The sequence below is a fragment of the Trachypithecus francoisi genome, unplaced genomic scaffold (genome assembly GCF_009764315.1).
Source record: "Trachypithecus francoisi isolate TF-2019V2 unplaced genomic scaffold, Tfra_2.0 Lachesis_group5, whole genome shotgun sequence".
Taxonomy (NCBI): domain Eukaryota; kingdom Metazoa; phylum Chordata; class Mammalia; order Primates; family Cercopithecidae; genus Trachypithecus; species Trachypithecus francoisi.
The window spans coordinates 130,562,407-130,576,902 of record NW_022681470.1 but is presented as its reverse complement, the minus strand read 5'-3'; the positions used below and the strand labels follow the sequence as shown (position 1 = coordinate 130,576,902).

General features: G+C 56.7%; 1 protein-coding gene across 7 annotated transcripts in view; it reads right to left on the bottom strand.

Annotated features, from left to right (window-relative positions):
- Nucleotides 1-10,298: 10,298 nt before the first annotated feature.
- The window catches only part of PBX4 (PBX homeobox 4), a 59,128-nt gene continuing 54,930 nt past the window's right edge, over nucleotides 10,299-14,496 (bottom strand). For 6 of the 7 annotated variants that reach the window (XM_033200388.1, XM_033200390.1, XM_033200391.1 and 3 more), the window contains 3 exons: nucleotides 13,650-13,806; nucleotides 12,502-12,608; nucleotides 10,532-10,931 (listed from right to left, as the gene is read on the bottom strand). In XM_033200388.1, coding sequence (XP_033056279.1) covers nucleotides 10,839-10,931; nucleotides 12,502-12,608; nucleotides 13,650-13,806 — 357 coding nt within the window. In that variant the 3' untranslated portion in view covers nucleotides 10,532-10,838. Of the gene's footprint in view, nucleotides 10,932-12,501; nucleotides 12,609-13,649; nucleotides 13,807-14,496 lie in introns of all 7 variants that reach the window. The other variant, XM_033200394.1, reaches the window with a different exon arrangement.

Sequence of the window (14,496 nt, the reverse complement as noted above, 5' to 3'; positions counted from 1 at the left end):
CTTTCATTGAGAAAGTGTTGGGGCCTCTGACGCTGCCAGGCTAGGGCGGCCAGCCAAGTGTGGGGCAGGCAGCTGGCCCAGACCTGTCCCCTTCCCTAGGGTGGGGCAGGGGTGGGTGGGCATCCTCCTGAAGTCCCTTCCCCAGCCACCATGGTTGGGCCAGGAGGGGCATTTCAGGAGGAGGACATGGCTGAAGCAAAAACTGGGCAGGGCATGGGGGCTACAGTCCAGCTCTTTCCCATCCCTGCTGATAACTCTGCAAGAGGGAAGCGTTTGGCCACAATTTCCAGATGAGGAAACTGAGGCTCCAAGAGAAGGAAGCCATCGCCCTGAGTCAACAGCCATGTGCCTCTTGACACTGCCTGTCTGCCCCAACTGCAGCCCTAGAGCCAGGAATCCCACCCCCTCCCTCCTGGAACCTGGGCTACCATTCACCTCCTGGTAAATCCATTGTCCACCCCCCTCAACCAAACTGGGGTTGCCAGATCACACCCCCTCAGTCTGAGGGAAGTGGGGGGCAGGGGACCCCCCCAAAGAGACCCCCAGCTTCAGCCAACCTGGGTCAGCTCAGGGCACAAAGAGGCCCTTGGTCCCGCCCACGGCATTTTAGACTTTTATAATTTTAGAACCAGGGGTTCTTAAAATTCCTAGCACCATGATGGGGAAAAAATCTTGGAACAGTAAAATGTTTAAAACAAGAGTCTTAAAACCACAGAATCCAAGAGGAGGGAGATAAAAATGAACACATACTGAGCATTGACTGAATGTAAGCCCTCCGAGCCAGCCCCTGCAAAGCCTAACTCACTTTAAGGGCATTTAGTGTAAATCTGTTGCCTTGGGATCCCCAAAATACACTTTTAGAGAGGGTGATACCCCTATTCCACAGCTGAAGGAATCTTCTCAGGGTCACACAGCAAATGGGGATACTGTGGGCTGGAGGAAGGGCAATGTTGCCTGGAAAAGGGGACATAAGCACTGGGTCTTGAAGGATGTGTAGGAGTTTGCTGGATGGCCAAGGCAAGAAGGGCATTCCAGGGTGCTGGAAAGGTGAATGTGAAGGCTGGAGGAGGGAGACACACGGAGGGCAGCAGTAGAAGGGAGACACAAAGGGAAGGTGAGGAGGGGCTTGAATGCTGAGCGAGGAGCCTGAGTTCTCTGGTGAGCAATAGGGAGCTATGGGAGGTGCTGAAGCAGGAGAGGGTTACACAATATCTCGTGACAAAGACTCCCCTGGAGCTGGTGCAGGACTCAGCTTCTGAAAACATGCTTCTTTCATGGAACTGGGATCTGCTCCCTCCCACTTGGGGGCCCCTCCAGGGTCCAAACCCTGCAGCCCAGGGCCCTCTCTCCCCCAGCTGCCTCCCATCCTGGCTGAACATCCCTGGCTCCTCCACTGGGGCCTCGTGGACCTGGCGTGGCAACCCACCACTTCCCCGGCCCCGTCTGTCTCTCTCATCAGCCCTCGGAGTTGGGTCTGACCCAGCCTCAGACCCCAAAGACTGGAGCCAGCCTGGCGGGGAGACCTGGCTTTGGTCAGGTGGGGGAAGCGCTTGTGCTTTAATGGTGGAAACAAAGGCAGGATGCCACAGGGTGAGAGCAGACCAGGCGAATGCCATGTCCTGATGCCTCAGGGCAGTAGCTGAGGCTAGACCCCTGGGCGTAGGGTGGAGGGGGTCTGGGCAGGCAGGAGGGAGGAGACCCCAGCCGTCAGGGAATCAGCAGACCCTGATGTTTGGAAACAAACACTAGCCTAGGCAGGGCGAGTGTCACACAGAACCAGACACGCCCCATCAGTCTCGAGGTCACACTGCCCTCATCACGCCCCATCCCTGTCCCCTGTAGTCAGGGGCATGACTCCCTCCTTCTCATACTTCCTAGCCATCTTCTTGTCACCTGATTGGTGACACTGTCACCCTCAGGACAGCAACATAGACAGTTGCATTCGAAAAGAGCATGAGGCCAGACACACCACACCCATGGGACACGCTGGACACTGTGCCCCCTCATCACAGCCACTTGGGCAGACAGATGCACCCTCAACACAGAGAAAGGCCCACCCTTCAGGGTCAGGTAGCAGTGCCTGCAGCTGCACCTGTGCATACCTGTGCGCACCTGTGCCCAGCGCCCCCTTGACCCACCCATCATCACCCCACACATCGGGACACACCTGACCCCCAGACTCCCAGCTGGCCCGAGTCAGGGCCAATCTCAAGCCCCCACGACCCTCCACAATTCAGCCCCACGGGGCACACGAAGCCATGCCAAGCGCAGGCAGCATCTCCCACTCTCTCGGGGCCCTGGGGAGCCGGTCGGCCCTGGGGCTGGGGACTTGGCGGGAGGCCTCAAGGTCCCAGCCACTTTTCCAGGGAAGTCCTGAATCCCTTCCTGCTGACTCAGCCCAGGGGGCTGGCTAGGCCAGGGGCTGCCAAACCTCAGGTATGTCCTTGAAGGCTGCCTGGCGGGGCCGCTGAGGCGGGGGCGGGGGCTCCCACTCGGGACTCAGTCCTTCCCCAGGCCCCAGCCTCCCCCCTTGCCCCAGATGGAGCTGCAGCTTTAACTGTGGCGTTCAGGGCATGGGGCCAGCACGATGAAGCCTGAGGCCGGCTGCTCCCACCCCAGTTCCTCCCTGCTGAGAGTTGGTGGAAGAATAAGCTCCCAGCCGAGCCAGAGTATCCCAGCCTGACTGTGGCCTCATAAAGACAGCACTGTCTGGTGGGAGGTGGCCCGGTTGCCCATCCTGGGGCCCGGCACAGGGACCCATGCACACACACTGGGCACACACATGCACCCATGTGATGGCTACATGCAGACCTGTGGATACAGATGTGCGTCATCAGACACAAACTCAGCCCCAGGACTGACCCCTACAGAGCCCCAGTCAGGATGGGGAGGCAGCACTGGTCACAGATACCCCAGCCTGCAGGGTCAAGGTTGGCCCAGCCCAAAGGCTGGGCTGGGAAAATCCAGAGGAGGGCCCAGGGAAGGCTTTCTGGAAGAGAGGGCATTTTGACTTGGGCTTTGAAGGGTGAATAGGAGTTTACCAAACCAAGCCCAGATGTCCAAAAGTCTTGAATGCTGGTTTTAGAGTTTACCTTTTGTCTGTGAGGATGTTGAGCAGGGGAGGGAGACAGACAAACCCCCATTCACTACCTCCTTTTAAGGACCCAGCCTCTGCCCTCAGGGAGCTTCCAGTCAGATGGGGGAGGCAGCACTGGCTCAGCCAGGAGGGATAGAAGATACCTCAGCTTTGTGAAGCACCTGTCATGTGTTGGGTTGGATCCTGTCAAAAACCCATAGGGCAAATTATATTATGATACCCATTTTACAGCTGAGAAAACAGGGTGAGAGAGGGACACTTGCTCAGGGCCCACAGGGAAGCAGAGCTGTTCACACACAGCCCTGGTCACTGATGTGCAATTGTGGCTGCTGACCTGGTCCCAAACTGACTCGAAAGTTTGCAGGCCAGGATGGTGCAGCTGAAAGAAGTCTGCCTTGGCAAAAGTTGCATCTTTGCACCTGGAATCCTGGCCAGGCTGGGAGGCCCCTCCTTCCGGGACTACAAGATCCCCCTGGGATTTTTCAGCAAGATCATCCCCTGTCCTTTGTTATCTGGCTGCTGAGTGGCTTTCATGGGGTGGGGGCTTCTAGGCAGAGGGATGCTGGTGTGAGGGCCTGGCGGTGCTTGGCCAGGCCTTCTGGGAGGCCTGGGTCCCCGGCCTCAGCCCCGCCTGCCATCTGGCCCAGCTGAACACAAACACTTGGAAATGGCCGACCCAACGGAATCTGGGTTGTGGTCAGGCCGTGGCTGAAGAAGCCACTGGAAAAACACGCAGCCCACGGGGCCAGGCCCAGCTTACGTTTCACCAGGCAGGAGTGGCCTGCTGGGCGCCCAGAGCCGAGGAATGTCCGTTCTCTAACGCTTTGGAACGTGTTGTCTGACTGGGGAATCCAGCAGCTGGGCGGTGCCATCCTCAGTGCCCACTGGTCAGACTGTGACTTACCTCCTGCTGCGTCCTTGGAGAATCAGGCCTCTTGGCGTGGCCCCCTGGCTCAGCCCCTGGCCAGCCGCTGCTGAAGACCCCTTGTCGGCTTGCACACCCCTGAAGACGTAGGGCTCACTCCCTTCCAGCTGTCATGCCAGGCAGCCGGAAGCCTGTAACTAGGCTGATTTTTTTATGGGAAGTTCTGGCTTCCTTGGTCACACAGAGGGGAGGTCAGTGCAACCTGGGCGCTCCCTCCTTTCCCTGGGGTCCCACCTCCTTCTGGATCTCCGGATGTCCCCTTAGTCCCCTAGGATTCAGCATGTCCCAGATGGACACGAGTATCTCACCCCAAAACGTGTTCCTCACCTTGTAGCCATGTCTCAGGGTTATCCGTCTATCCATCTGCCCTGCGCCGCAGGCAGGGCTGGTGGCCCACACATCCACTGAGCGCCTGCTGGGTGCAGAACACCTCACTTGCATCTCTTCACTGACCTCTCCTGGTGAGGCTGATCCCGTTAATGCCCCACTTTGCAGGAGGTGGGGAACAGAAGCTCAGGGGGTTTCTTTCATGTCCTGAAGATGTGGTGGCAGATTCTGGAAGTAGAAGCCAGTTTCCCACTGGCTCCAGGACAAGGGCCTGGGAAACCTCGTTTGTCAGGCTGGGACGACGCCTGGTGGCCACAGGGAGAGCTGCAGCCTGGGCCATGGTGGGGCCTGCTGCAGTGTCCCTAGCTTAAGACTGGCTTTGGTTACTTCCCTGCTCACACACCCTCCATGGCTCCTCGGCGGGCACAGGGATGCTAGACGAGCCTCTCCTGTGTCATTACAGAGACTCCTGACTGCAAAACCCAGCCTCTTGCGTCAGACCTAAGCCCTGTCCTCACTCAACCTCACAGCCTGTTTCCCAGCTGGGGAATAAACCAACAATGGCCTCCGCCTCTTCAGGGATTGGCGACTGCAAGGCTGGCATGGATTAGGTGCTCTGTGACTGCAATCATCACCCTCAGTAACACACAGGAGAGGGGCAGGGACTTGAGCTGGGGTGTCCCAGGCAGCCTCAACTCCCCTCTCTCAGCAATCACTACCCACCCCACCCAGGACAAGGCATCCGAATCAGGGCCTCAATTTCCTCCCCAGAGTGTGGGGGCCTCCAAACTTTATCGAAGGTCCTAGTCTATTGTGTCTTGAAATGCCCCCCTGGAGTCCTAGGGGAACAGAAACGTTCATGAGGGAGTGGGTATAGGGCTTTGCCAAGCACTGATGAAGGGACCCTAGAAACTTCCATCTTTTTTTTTTTGAGACAGAGTCTGGCTCTGGTGCAATCTCGGCTCACTGCAACCTCCACCTCCCGGGTTCAAGTGATTCTTCTGCCTCAGCCTCTTGAGTAGCTGGGATTACAGGCAGGCACCACTATGTCCAGCTATTTTTTGTATTTTTAGTAGGGACAGGGCTTCACTATGATGACCAGGCTGGTCTTGAACTCCTGACCTCAATTGATCTGCCCCCCTCGGCCTCCCAAAGTGCTGGGATTACAGGTGTGAGACACCACACCCTGCCAAAACTTTCATCTTGAAACTATATGAGGGAGACCTTGAAACTGTATATGGGGGACATTGAAACTGCATATGGGGGCCTTGAAGCTGCCACTGCACACCTCACTTGGCCTGAGCATACCTCCGTGACCTGGGTTTGGGGCCCTCTAAATCTTCCCAATGCGTGGTCCAGGGGATGTGGAAATGTCTACTAGGGTTTGGGTATGGAAAGTCTTTGAATTCGCATGTGAGGGGCCTCGGAACTCCTATTTTCTTTTCTTTTTCCTTTTTTCCAGGTTCAAGCAATTCTCCTGCCTCAGCCTCCCAATTAGCTGGGATTACAGGTACCTGACACCATGCCTGGCTAATTTTCGTACTTTTAGTAGAGGTGGGGTTTCACCATGTTGCCCAAGCTGGTCTCGAACTCCTGACCTCAAGTGATCCGCCTGCCTGGGTCTCCCAAAGTGCTGGGATTACAGGGGTGAGCCACCACACCCAGCCCTGAACTCATATTTTCAAGGTCCTACGCTTCTTGGCGGCCCTGGGAATGTGTGTGGTTGTGCCCATTCTTTGAGGTTGGAGGGGAAGCTGAAAGGGTTTTGGAACTAAGCCCCACTGGCCCAGGGCCTGGGAAGGTGGTCTAGGGATCAGGGATAGCAGCCAATCCTCACCCTAGGACCAGAACCCCAGTTTCTGACCCGCCCTCTGTCCCAGGTGACCCTGATGGCTTCCCTTGAGGTGGAGAAGGCTCAGAGCCAGAGCAGGGGGTTAGAGTGGAGGAGCGGGGCAGGGGAGGGGCCGCGGCGAGGGGTGGGGGGGATGAGGGACAGGGCCAGGATACGCTGGGGCCAGAGCACCAGTGGGATGTAGCCATATGCAGGACAGGGCCAGAGTCAGTATCTAGAATCAAAGGATCTAGAATCAAAGGCAGAGGTCCCAGAGAAGGCGGGGACAGGTGAGGGGCGGAGTCCTGGTGGACCGAGGCCACTTGCCCGCCCAGTCGTCTGATTCTTCCCCTCTCCCAGGAGAGATCGCGAAAGTAAACCGAACGCTGCAGGTTACTTCGACCTGTGACCCACGTGGGGTGACTGATGCCAGAGACCTCCTCCCCACACACCACGCCTCTCCTCATCCCTCAACCGTCTTCGGGATCCGCTTCTGTCCAAAAACCCCCATGGGCCAGGCAGGCGCAAGGTTGCGACCCAGGGAGGGGCAGCACCTTCCTTAGGGTCACTCGGCCCAGCCCCTTACCCCGTTACTTGGGGCAGGGGGCGATTCCGGGCCGAGGGTCGGGGCGACGGACCGAGAGTGACTGGAGCTACGCCCGCGGCCGCCTGAGTTGCCCGCCTCTATCCCAGGAGAGGGAACCAGCGCCAGGAGGAAGACAAGCACCCGCCCCTGCGGACGCCCCTAGCCCCTTGGCTGAGGTCGCAGGACGCCGGCTGGCGGTGAGGAGAGGCAGCTCTGGGAAAAGAAAGCTAGGGAGGGCTGGGAGGGGGTCGGGGGCTCCGTGGGGTCTTAGGGAGGGGTACAGCAGTTAGCCAGGAGGAGGGAATGCCAGTGCAGAGGCCCTCTCTGCGGTGGGAATGAGCTTATTCAGGGGCAGTGAGGGGGTCAGCGAAGAGGGAGATGCCCGGATCCTGTTCCGTTGTAAGATCGCCCCCTGGCGCCCAGTAGAGAAGGGGCAGGGAGATGGGGCTGGTCCACCCTCCCGTCTACCCTTCAGCTCTCCCAACCTGGCAGATGAGCGGCCCCCTTCTCCCAGCCTGGATGTCCCCACAGACAAGAAGGAATAACAGAATCCCAGACCTTTCGAGAGTACCCCTGCATGGACACAGCCGTCAGCACCTTTCTGTGCTCATGGGATTGCCACCAAGCCCTTCGGGCAGGAACTCACGTTGTGCCCATTTTACAGAGGGGCAAATGGGCTCAGGGAGACAGGGTAGCACGCAGGGTGCAGAGGCAGGACTCCAACCCAGGACTCCTGCCCTGTCTGGGGCTCTGGCAGGTTGGGCTGGACCAGGTTGAGGGTGTCCGGTGGAAGCTGGAGGAGCCACTATGGGCCTGTGAGGGTCCCAGGTAGGTGGGCAAGGTGGGAGGCTGGGGAATGGACAGTGCGAGGGCAGGGGACTGCACACATCACCAGGGCTCCCGCTCTGTGCCTCGGCTTCCCTAGCACTTAGTTGAGGAAGGTGAGGACATCACTGACTCCCTCCTCAAATGGTCCCCCACTGGTTTTGGGATCTGCTGGGGATTCTTGCTTGAATCCATGTGCCCACAGGCCACCGGGAGTCCCTACAACGCTGCCAGTGGCCCCATTTAACATGCAGGTCCCAGGTCAGGCGTGGTGGCTCACACCTGTAATCCTAGCACTTTGGGAGGCTGAGGCGGGTACATCACCTGAGGTCAGGAGTTCAAGACCAGCCTGGCCAACATGGCAAAACCCTATCTCTACAAAAATAAAAAAATTAGCTGGTCATGAGGGCGGGCGCCTGTAATCCCAGCTACTTGGGAGGCTGAGGTAGGAGAATTGCTTGAACCCAGGAGGGGGAGGTTGCGGTGCGTGTCTATAGTCTCAGATACTCAGGAGGCTGAGGTGAGAGGATCGCTTGAGCCCAGGAGTTCAAGGTTGCAGTGAGGTATGTCACTGTACTCCTGCCTGGGTGACAGAGCAAGACCCTATGTCTAAATAAATAAGTAGGCCGGCATGGTGACTCAGTCCTGTAATCCTAGCACTTTGGGAGGCCGAGGCAGTCAGATCACCTGAGGTCAGGAGTTCAAGACCAGCCTAGCCAACATGGTGAAACCCTGTCTGTACTAAAATACAAAAATTAGACAGGCATGGTGGTATATGCCTGTAATTCCAGCTACTCAGGAGGCTGAGGCAGGAGAATCACTTGAACCTGGGAGGCAGAGGTTGCAGTGAGCTGAGATCGTAGCACTGTACTCCAGCCTGGGCAACAGAGCAAGACTCTGTCTCAAAATCAATAAATTAATTAAAATAAAATAAAAAGAAACACAAAAATTAGCCAGGAGTGGTGGCATATGCTTATAGTTCCAGCTCCTCAGGAGGCTGAGGTGGAAGGATTGCTTGAGCCAAGGAGGTCAAGGCTGCAGTGAGGCATGACCACACCAGTGCACTCCAGCCTGGGCGGCAGAGCGAGACCTCATCTCAAAAAAAACAAAAGAGCCAGGTGCAGTGGCTCATGCCTGTAATCCCAGCACTTTGGGAGGCCGAGGCGGGTGGATTACTTGAGGTCAGAAGTTCAAGACCAGCCTGGCCAACATGGCAAAACCTCATCTCTACTAAAAGGACAAAAATTAGCCAGGTGTGGTGCATGCCTGTAATCCCACCTACTCGGGAGGCTGAGGCACAAGAATTGCTTGAACCCAGGAAACGGAGGCTGCAGTGAGCCGAGATCGTGCCACTGCACTCCAGCCTGGGTGACAGAGAGAGACTCTCTGCGCCCAGCTGGTTTCTGTTTTTTTTTTTTTTTTTTGAGACGGAGTCTGGCTCTGTCGCCCGGGCTGGAGTACAGTGGCCGGATCTCAGCTCACTGCAGGCTCTGCCTCCCGGGTTCACGCCATTCTCCTGCCTCAGCCTCCCGAGTAGCTGGGACTACAGGCGCCCGCCACCTCACCCGGCTAGTTTTTTTTTTGTATTTTTAGTAGAGACGAGGTTTCACTGTGTTAGCCAGGATGGTCTCGATCTCCTGACCTCGTGATCCGCCCATCTCGGCCTCCCAAAGTGCTGGGATTACAGGCTTGAGCCACCGCGCCCGGCCGGTTTCTGTTTTCAGTTGAAATGTCATTAAAGATGATAAACTTCGGCTGGGCACGGTGGCTCAAGCCTGTAATCCCAGCACTTTGGGAGGCTGAGACGGCTGGATCACGAGGTCAGGAGATCGAGATCATCCTGGCTAACACAGTGAAACCCCGTCTCTACTAAAAAATACAAAAAAACTAGCCGGGCGACGAGGCGGGCGCCTGTAGTCCCAGCTACTCGGGAGGCTGAGACAGGAGAATGGCGTGAACCCGGGAGGCGGAGCTTGCAGTGAGCTGAGAGCCGGCCACTGCACTCCAGCCTGGGCGGCAGAGCAAGACTCCGTCTCAAAAAAAACAAAACAAAACAAAACACCCCAGCAAAACAGCAAATAGAGCAAAACCCGAAAAAAGTGCAAAACTAATTCCCTGTAAAATTCTGAGTTCTGAACATATAAATAAATATATATAATTGAGACAGAGTCTTACTCTGTTACCCAGGTTGGAGTGTAGTGGCGTGATCTCAGCTCACTGCAGCCTCAACATTCCGAGCTCAAGTGATTCTCCTGCCTCAGCCTCTTGAGTAGCAGGGACTACAGGCATGTGCCACCATGCTCAGCTAATTAAAAAAATTTGGGGGTGGGGGTCGGGTGCGGTGGCTCACGCCTATAATCCCAGCACTTTGGGAGGCTGGGGCAGGCGGATCACTTGAGCTCAGGAGTTCCAGACCAGCCTGGCTAACATCGTGAAACCCCGTCTCTACCAAAAACACAAAAAATTAGCTGGGCATAGTGGCAGGCGCCTGTAATCCCAGCTACTTGGGAGGCTGAGGCGGGAGAATTGCTTGAACCTGGGAGGCAGAGGTTGTGGTGAGCCGAGATGACACCACTGCACTCCAGCATGGGTGACAGAGCAAGAATCTGTCTCAAAAAAAAAAAAAAAAAATTCTGAAAGCAGAATTTTTTTTTGCAGGGACGAGGTCTCACTACATTGCCCAGACTGGTCTCAAACTCCTGTGCTCAAGCATTCCTCCTACCTCAACCTCTCAAAGTGCTGGGATTACAGGCATGAGCCACTGCGCCCAGTCAGGACATTTTAAAATCAGAACAGAATGATATGATTCTACAGAAGATAGTGTTGGGAGTTGGTGCCTGAGCGGCGCAGATGAGTGACAGAATCACAGCACACATGACACTGCAGCTGTGACCGGTGTCAACTACCACCCAAAACAAATCTGGTGAACAGACATCAGAATTAAAATAAGTCAAACATTTTAATGGGAAAATCTGTGCCAAGTCCTAGAACAGACAATTCATAGCGTTACCATAAAATTACTATCAAAAAAACAAACTGAGGTGGGAGAATGAGTAGCGTTTCAGGCCATCTCGAGTCCCAGCAGACACATGAGCCAGCGCCATGGGCCCGGCTGAGGAGGAGGGGCTCATGGGCACCACCACCCATCTGGGTTTTCTGAGGTCATTGGCGGCACGTTCAGTAACAACGCAAGGGCTGGCAATACATGGCAGCTCAAGCGGTGCTCTTTCCTGCTTATCCCCAAAACTTAATCTGACACACTGGAGTTGATGCTGCCAGGGTCTCCAGCAGGTGACACAATTGCAGGTTGGGGGGTGGACCGCTGCCAGCTACCCTGGGTCTGAAACGACAGAGATCGAGCATCAGAGGGGTGGCCATGAGACTGGTGACTACCCAGCTCTCGTGCCACAGGCGGAGCCTCCAGGGGTCCCTGGGAAAGCTTGGAAAAGATCCACAGATGACCTCCAACCCAGTGGAGGAGGGAAGGGATGGAGGGGTCAGCCCTGGGTCACAGCTGGCCTTGCCACCTGATATGGGACATGGACGAGCTTCCCTGGCAGGAAAACTGGCCTCTAGTGGCTTCCCTGGGGCTTGGGCAAAGGACTGACTGGCATCGGGTACAGCAAGGGCTCCTGCCCGGTGAGGGGCAGGGAGACAAGGTCAGGCCTGGAGCCCATGGCGACGCCTGGAGTGTCATGGTGAGACTCGGTAGGAAAAAGGGGCTCTGAAACCTGGCCCAACACTGGTCTGACTGGGCAGCAAGGAGGACAGGAGGCATCCACTTGTCATGAGGGGTGGGGGCTCTGTTTGCAGTGCAGAGATGGCGTCAGGTCCAAGGGTGCTAAGACGTTTGTCCACAGGACCCACCCCCACTATGGTGGGCACCGTACAGGCTAAGGAAGTGGCTGGGACTGCTCTGCCCGTGAGTGTGGGAGCACCACCCGGGGGGCACTCTGCACTGGGGTGGATGCACAGCTGCTGGCGTGTAGTCAGGTCCCAAGGGTGCAAAGGGCAAGGTGAGGCCCCTCGCATGTGTCCCTGGCTGGGGGCTGCACGGTGATGGGGGGCAGCTGCCACAGCAGGGCAGTGTGGGACGTGAGCTTCCCAGGACCAGGCGGGACCCCACAGATGGCACAAGGGGCATCTGTTCTCTGAGCCCCTGGGAGAGAGTGGTGAGTTGGGAGGGGCACTCGGCTCTGCAGGGCCCTGGCACACGCTGCACAGCCTTGCGCCTGTGCTGGGCATGTCACACCTGGGCCTCCGCAGTGTCTTCAAGACGGTCCCCACTTGTGGCCTCCCTTGCCGCTGGGGTCAGGCCCCTGTGGCCACCAAGGGGGAGTGGGAGGCCATGGGGCCTGGGTGGGGTGGGTGTGTCAGCTGCCTCAGACCCGTGGCTCCTTTTCTTCACGGTCGCCAAAACGAATCCTCACTGTGGTCAAGCAGGGTGCCCTCAGTTCCCCATCAGAGCAGCAGGAGAGGAGGTGCTGGCACAAGACCTGACTTCCCGGCCAAGCTGCGGCACTGAGGGCACCAGGTCTGAGCCCAAGGGAAGGTCCTGTCTCTCCTCTGCTTGCTGCCTGCCCCTCCCTCTCGAGGGAAGGACACCATGTCCTTCCACACTCCTTTAGGAAGCGCCCTTCCCCTCCACAGCCACAGCCCTCATCTTGGGGCTCATTCCCACTGACTGTTCCCAGCGGCTGCAGTGGTGACAGGTGGAGGTGGGGGAGGGCACAGTCATTACAGAGTGGGGCCCTGCAGAGCTGTGCCCCGGTGGTGGCCACACAGCATGGCCTGTGTGACTGCTGGGACCTTTGGGGGAGCTGCCCCAAGGCTGAGGGCTGACTGACAAGACGGCCTTTCTGAGGACCTGCCACCCACCTGGGCGCTGTGGGATGGTGCCTGAGACTCTCCTGGGACTGCAGGCAGCCTCCCCCAGGAGGAGGCTGGAGAGAGGTCAGCGTCCGCAGGGTGAGGAAGGCCTCCCCAGCACTGGGCAGCGGGAAGGGTCCAGAGGAGCCTGGAAGAGGTGGGAGCTGGGGTGGGCACAGTCGTGGCACCTCCTCGGGTGGGACCCGCCCAGCCCCTCAGCTGACAGGCCTCGAATGTGGCTCCTGCTCCTCCTCAGCATCTGGCCTCTGCTCCTCAGCCCCCCACCCCAGGGAGGCCAGCGGGGTCCTCCCCACCACACTACTAATGTCCTTTCCTGTCTTGTTTTTTTTTTTTTTTTTTTTGAGACAGTCTTGCTCTGTCACCCAGACTGGAGTGCAGTGACATGATCTTGGCCCACTGCAACCTCTGCCTCCTGGGTTCAAGTGATTCTCCTGCCTCAGCCTCCCGAGTAGTTGGGACTACAGGCACTCGCCACCATGCCCTGCTAATTTTTTTTTTTTTTGAGATGGAGTCTTGCTCTGTCACCCAGGCTTGAGTGTAGTGGCACAATCTTGGCTCACTGCAAGCTCTGCCTCCCAGGTTCACGTCATTCTCCTGCTTCAGCCTCCCAAGTAGCTGGGACTATAGGTGCCCGCCACCACCATGCCCAGATAATTTTTTGTATTTTTATTGGAGACGGGGTTTCACCATGTTAGCCAGGATGGTCTCGATCTCCTGACCTTGTGATCCGTCCACCTTGGCCTCCCAAAGTGCTGGGATTACAGGCATGAACCACTGCACCCAGCCCATGCTCGGCTAATTTTTTTTTGTATTTTCAGTAGAGACAGGGTTTCACCATGTTGGCCAGGCTGGTCTTAAACTCCTGACCTCAGGTGATCCACTCACCTCGGCCTCCCAAAGTGCTGGGATTACAGGCGTGAGCCACCGTGCACAGCACTTTCATGTCTTTTCTTATCAGTATCACCATTCTGTCCCCAAAGCACAGGGATCTGTTAGTTGGGTTCATGGCCAAGAGGAACAGAACTCTCACAGTTGAAACAGAGCAAAGAGTTACACAGAGTTGACCACTGGGGGAAGGGCGATACAGTCCCACTGTGGCCTCCCCAGATGCAGCTCAGTGGCCGTCCACGTGGGTACAGATGACTGTCCCTGGGCCAGCCTCACTCACCGGAGCTGGGTGTTGACAGGCAGCTGGCATGGTTCCCTGGGACCCCAACTTTGGTGGTATCCGCAGCTGTTTTACCCATGTAAATGGTAGCTTCTTCTTGAAACTTCCCCATGTTCTTTTTATACCGGATTCTTTTGTTGCCAAACCAGTTAGAGACCTGTGGACACACAGGAGTCACTGGAGGAGCTGACCTGGCAACTTCTGAGACACGACGCAGTCTGTGGGTTCCCTGCGGTGCCCATTGCTCCCACTGCCTTACAAGACAACACTGCACCCTGGGGCTGTGAAGAGACAGGAACTGAGGTGGTGCCCTCTGGACCACAGACCCAGGGAGATGTCCACATGGGTTGAGGACACCCTGGAGCCGGCATGTCTTAGAACTCTGCTGCCTAAAACCTTTGTTGCTGGAACTTGGACCTGGGATGGGGCTGGAAGGAAAACGAGACTGAGATGGGCGGGGAGGGACAGCGCCTCTGGCTGCCATTGCAGCAGGCGGCAGGTTACTTTCCGTGTTCGCTTCAGGAAAAGTGAGAGCCAGGGAGACCTGGGGATCCAGTAACTGTGATCGAATCCCAAACTTATCAAATGAAAACAAGGTGAACTCTGAAGGGGTAGTTGGAATGTACCAGGTGCTAGGCTAAGCACTCCTCATATATTCATATATTTTTCTTAATTTTAATTAAAAAATTGTTTCTTGGCCGGGTGTGGTGGCTCACGCCTATAATCCCAGCACTTTGGGAGGCTGAGGTGGGGGGATCATCTGAGATCAGGAGTTTGAGACCAGCCTGGACAACATGGAGAAACTCCGTCTCTACTAATAATACAAATATTAGCTGGACGTGGTGGC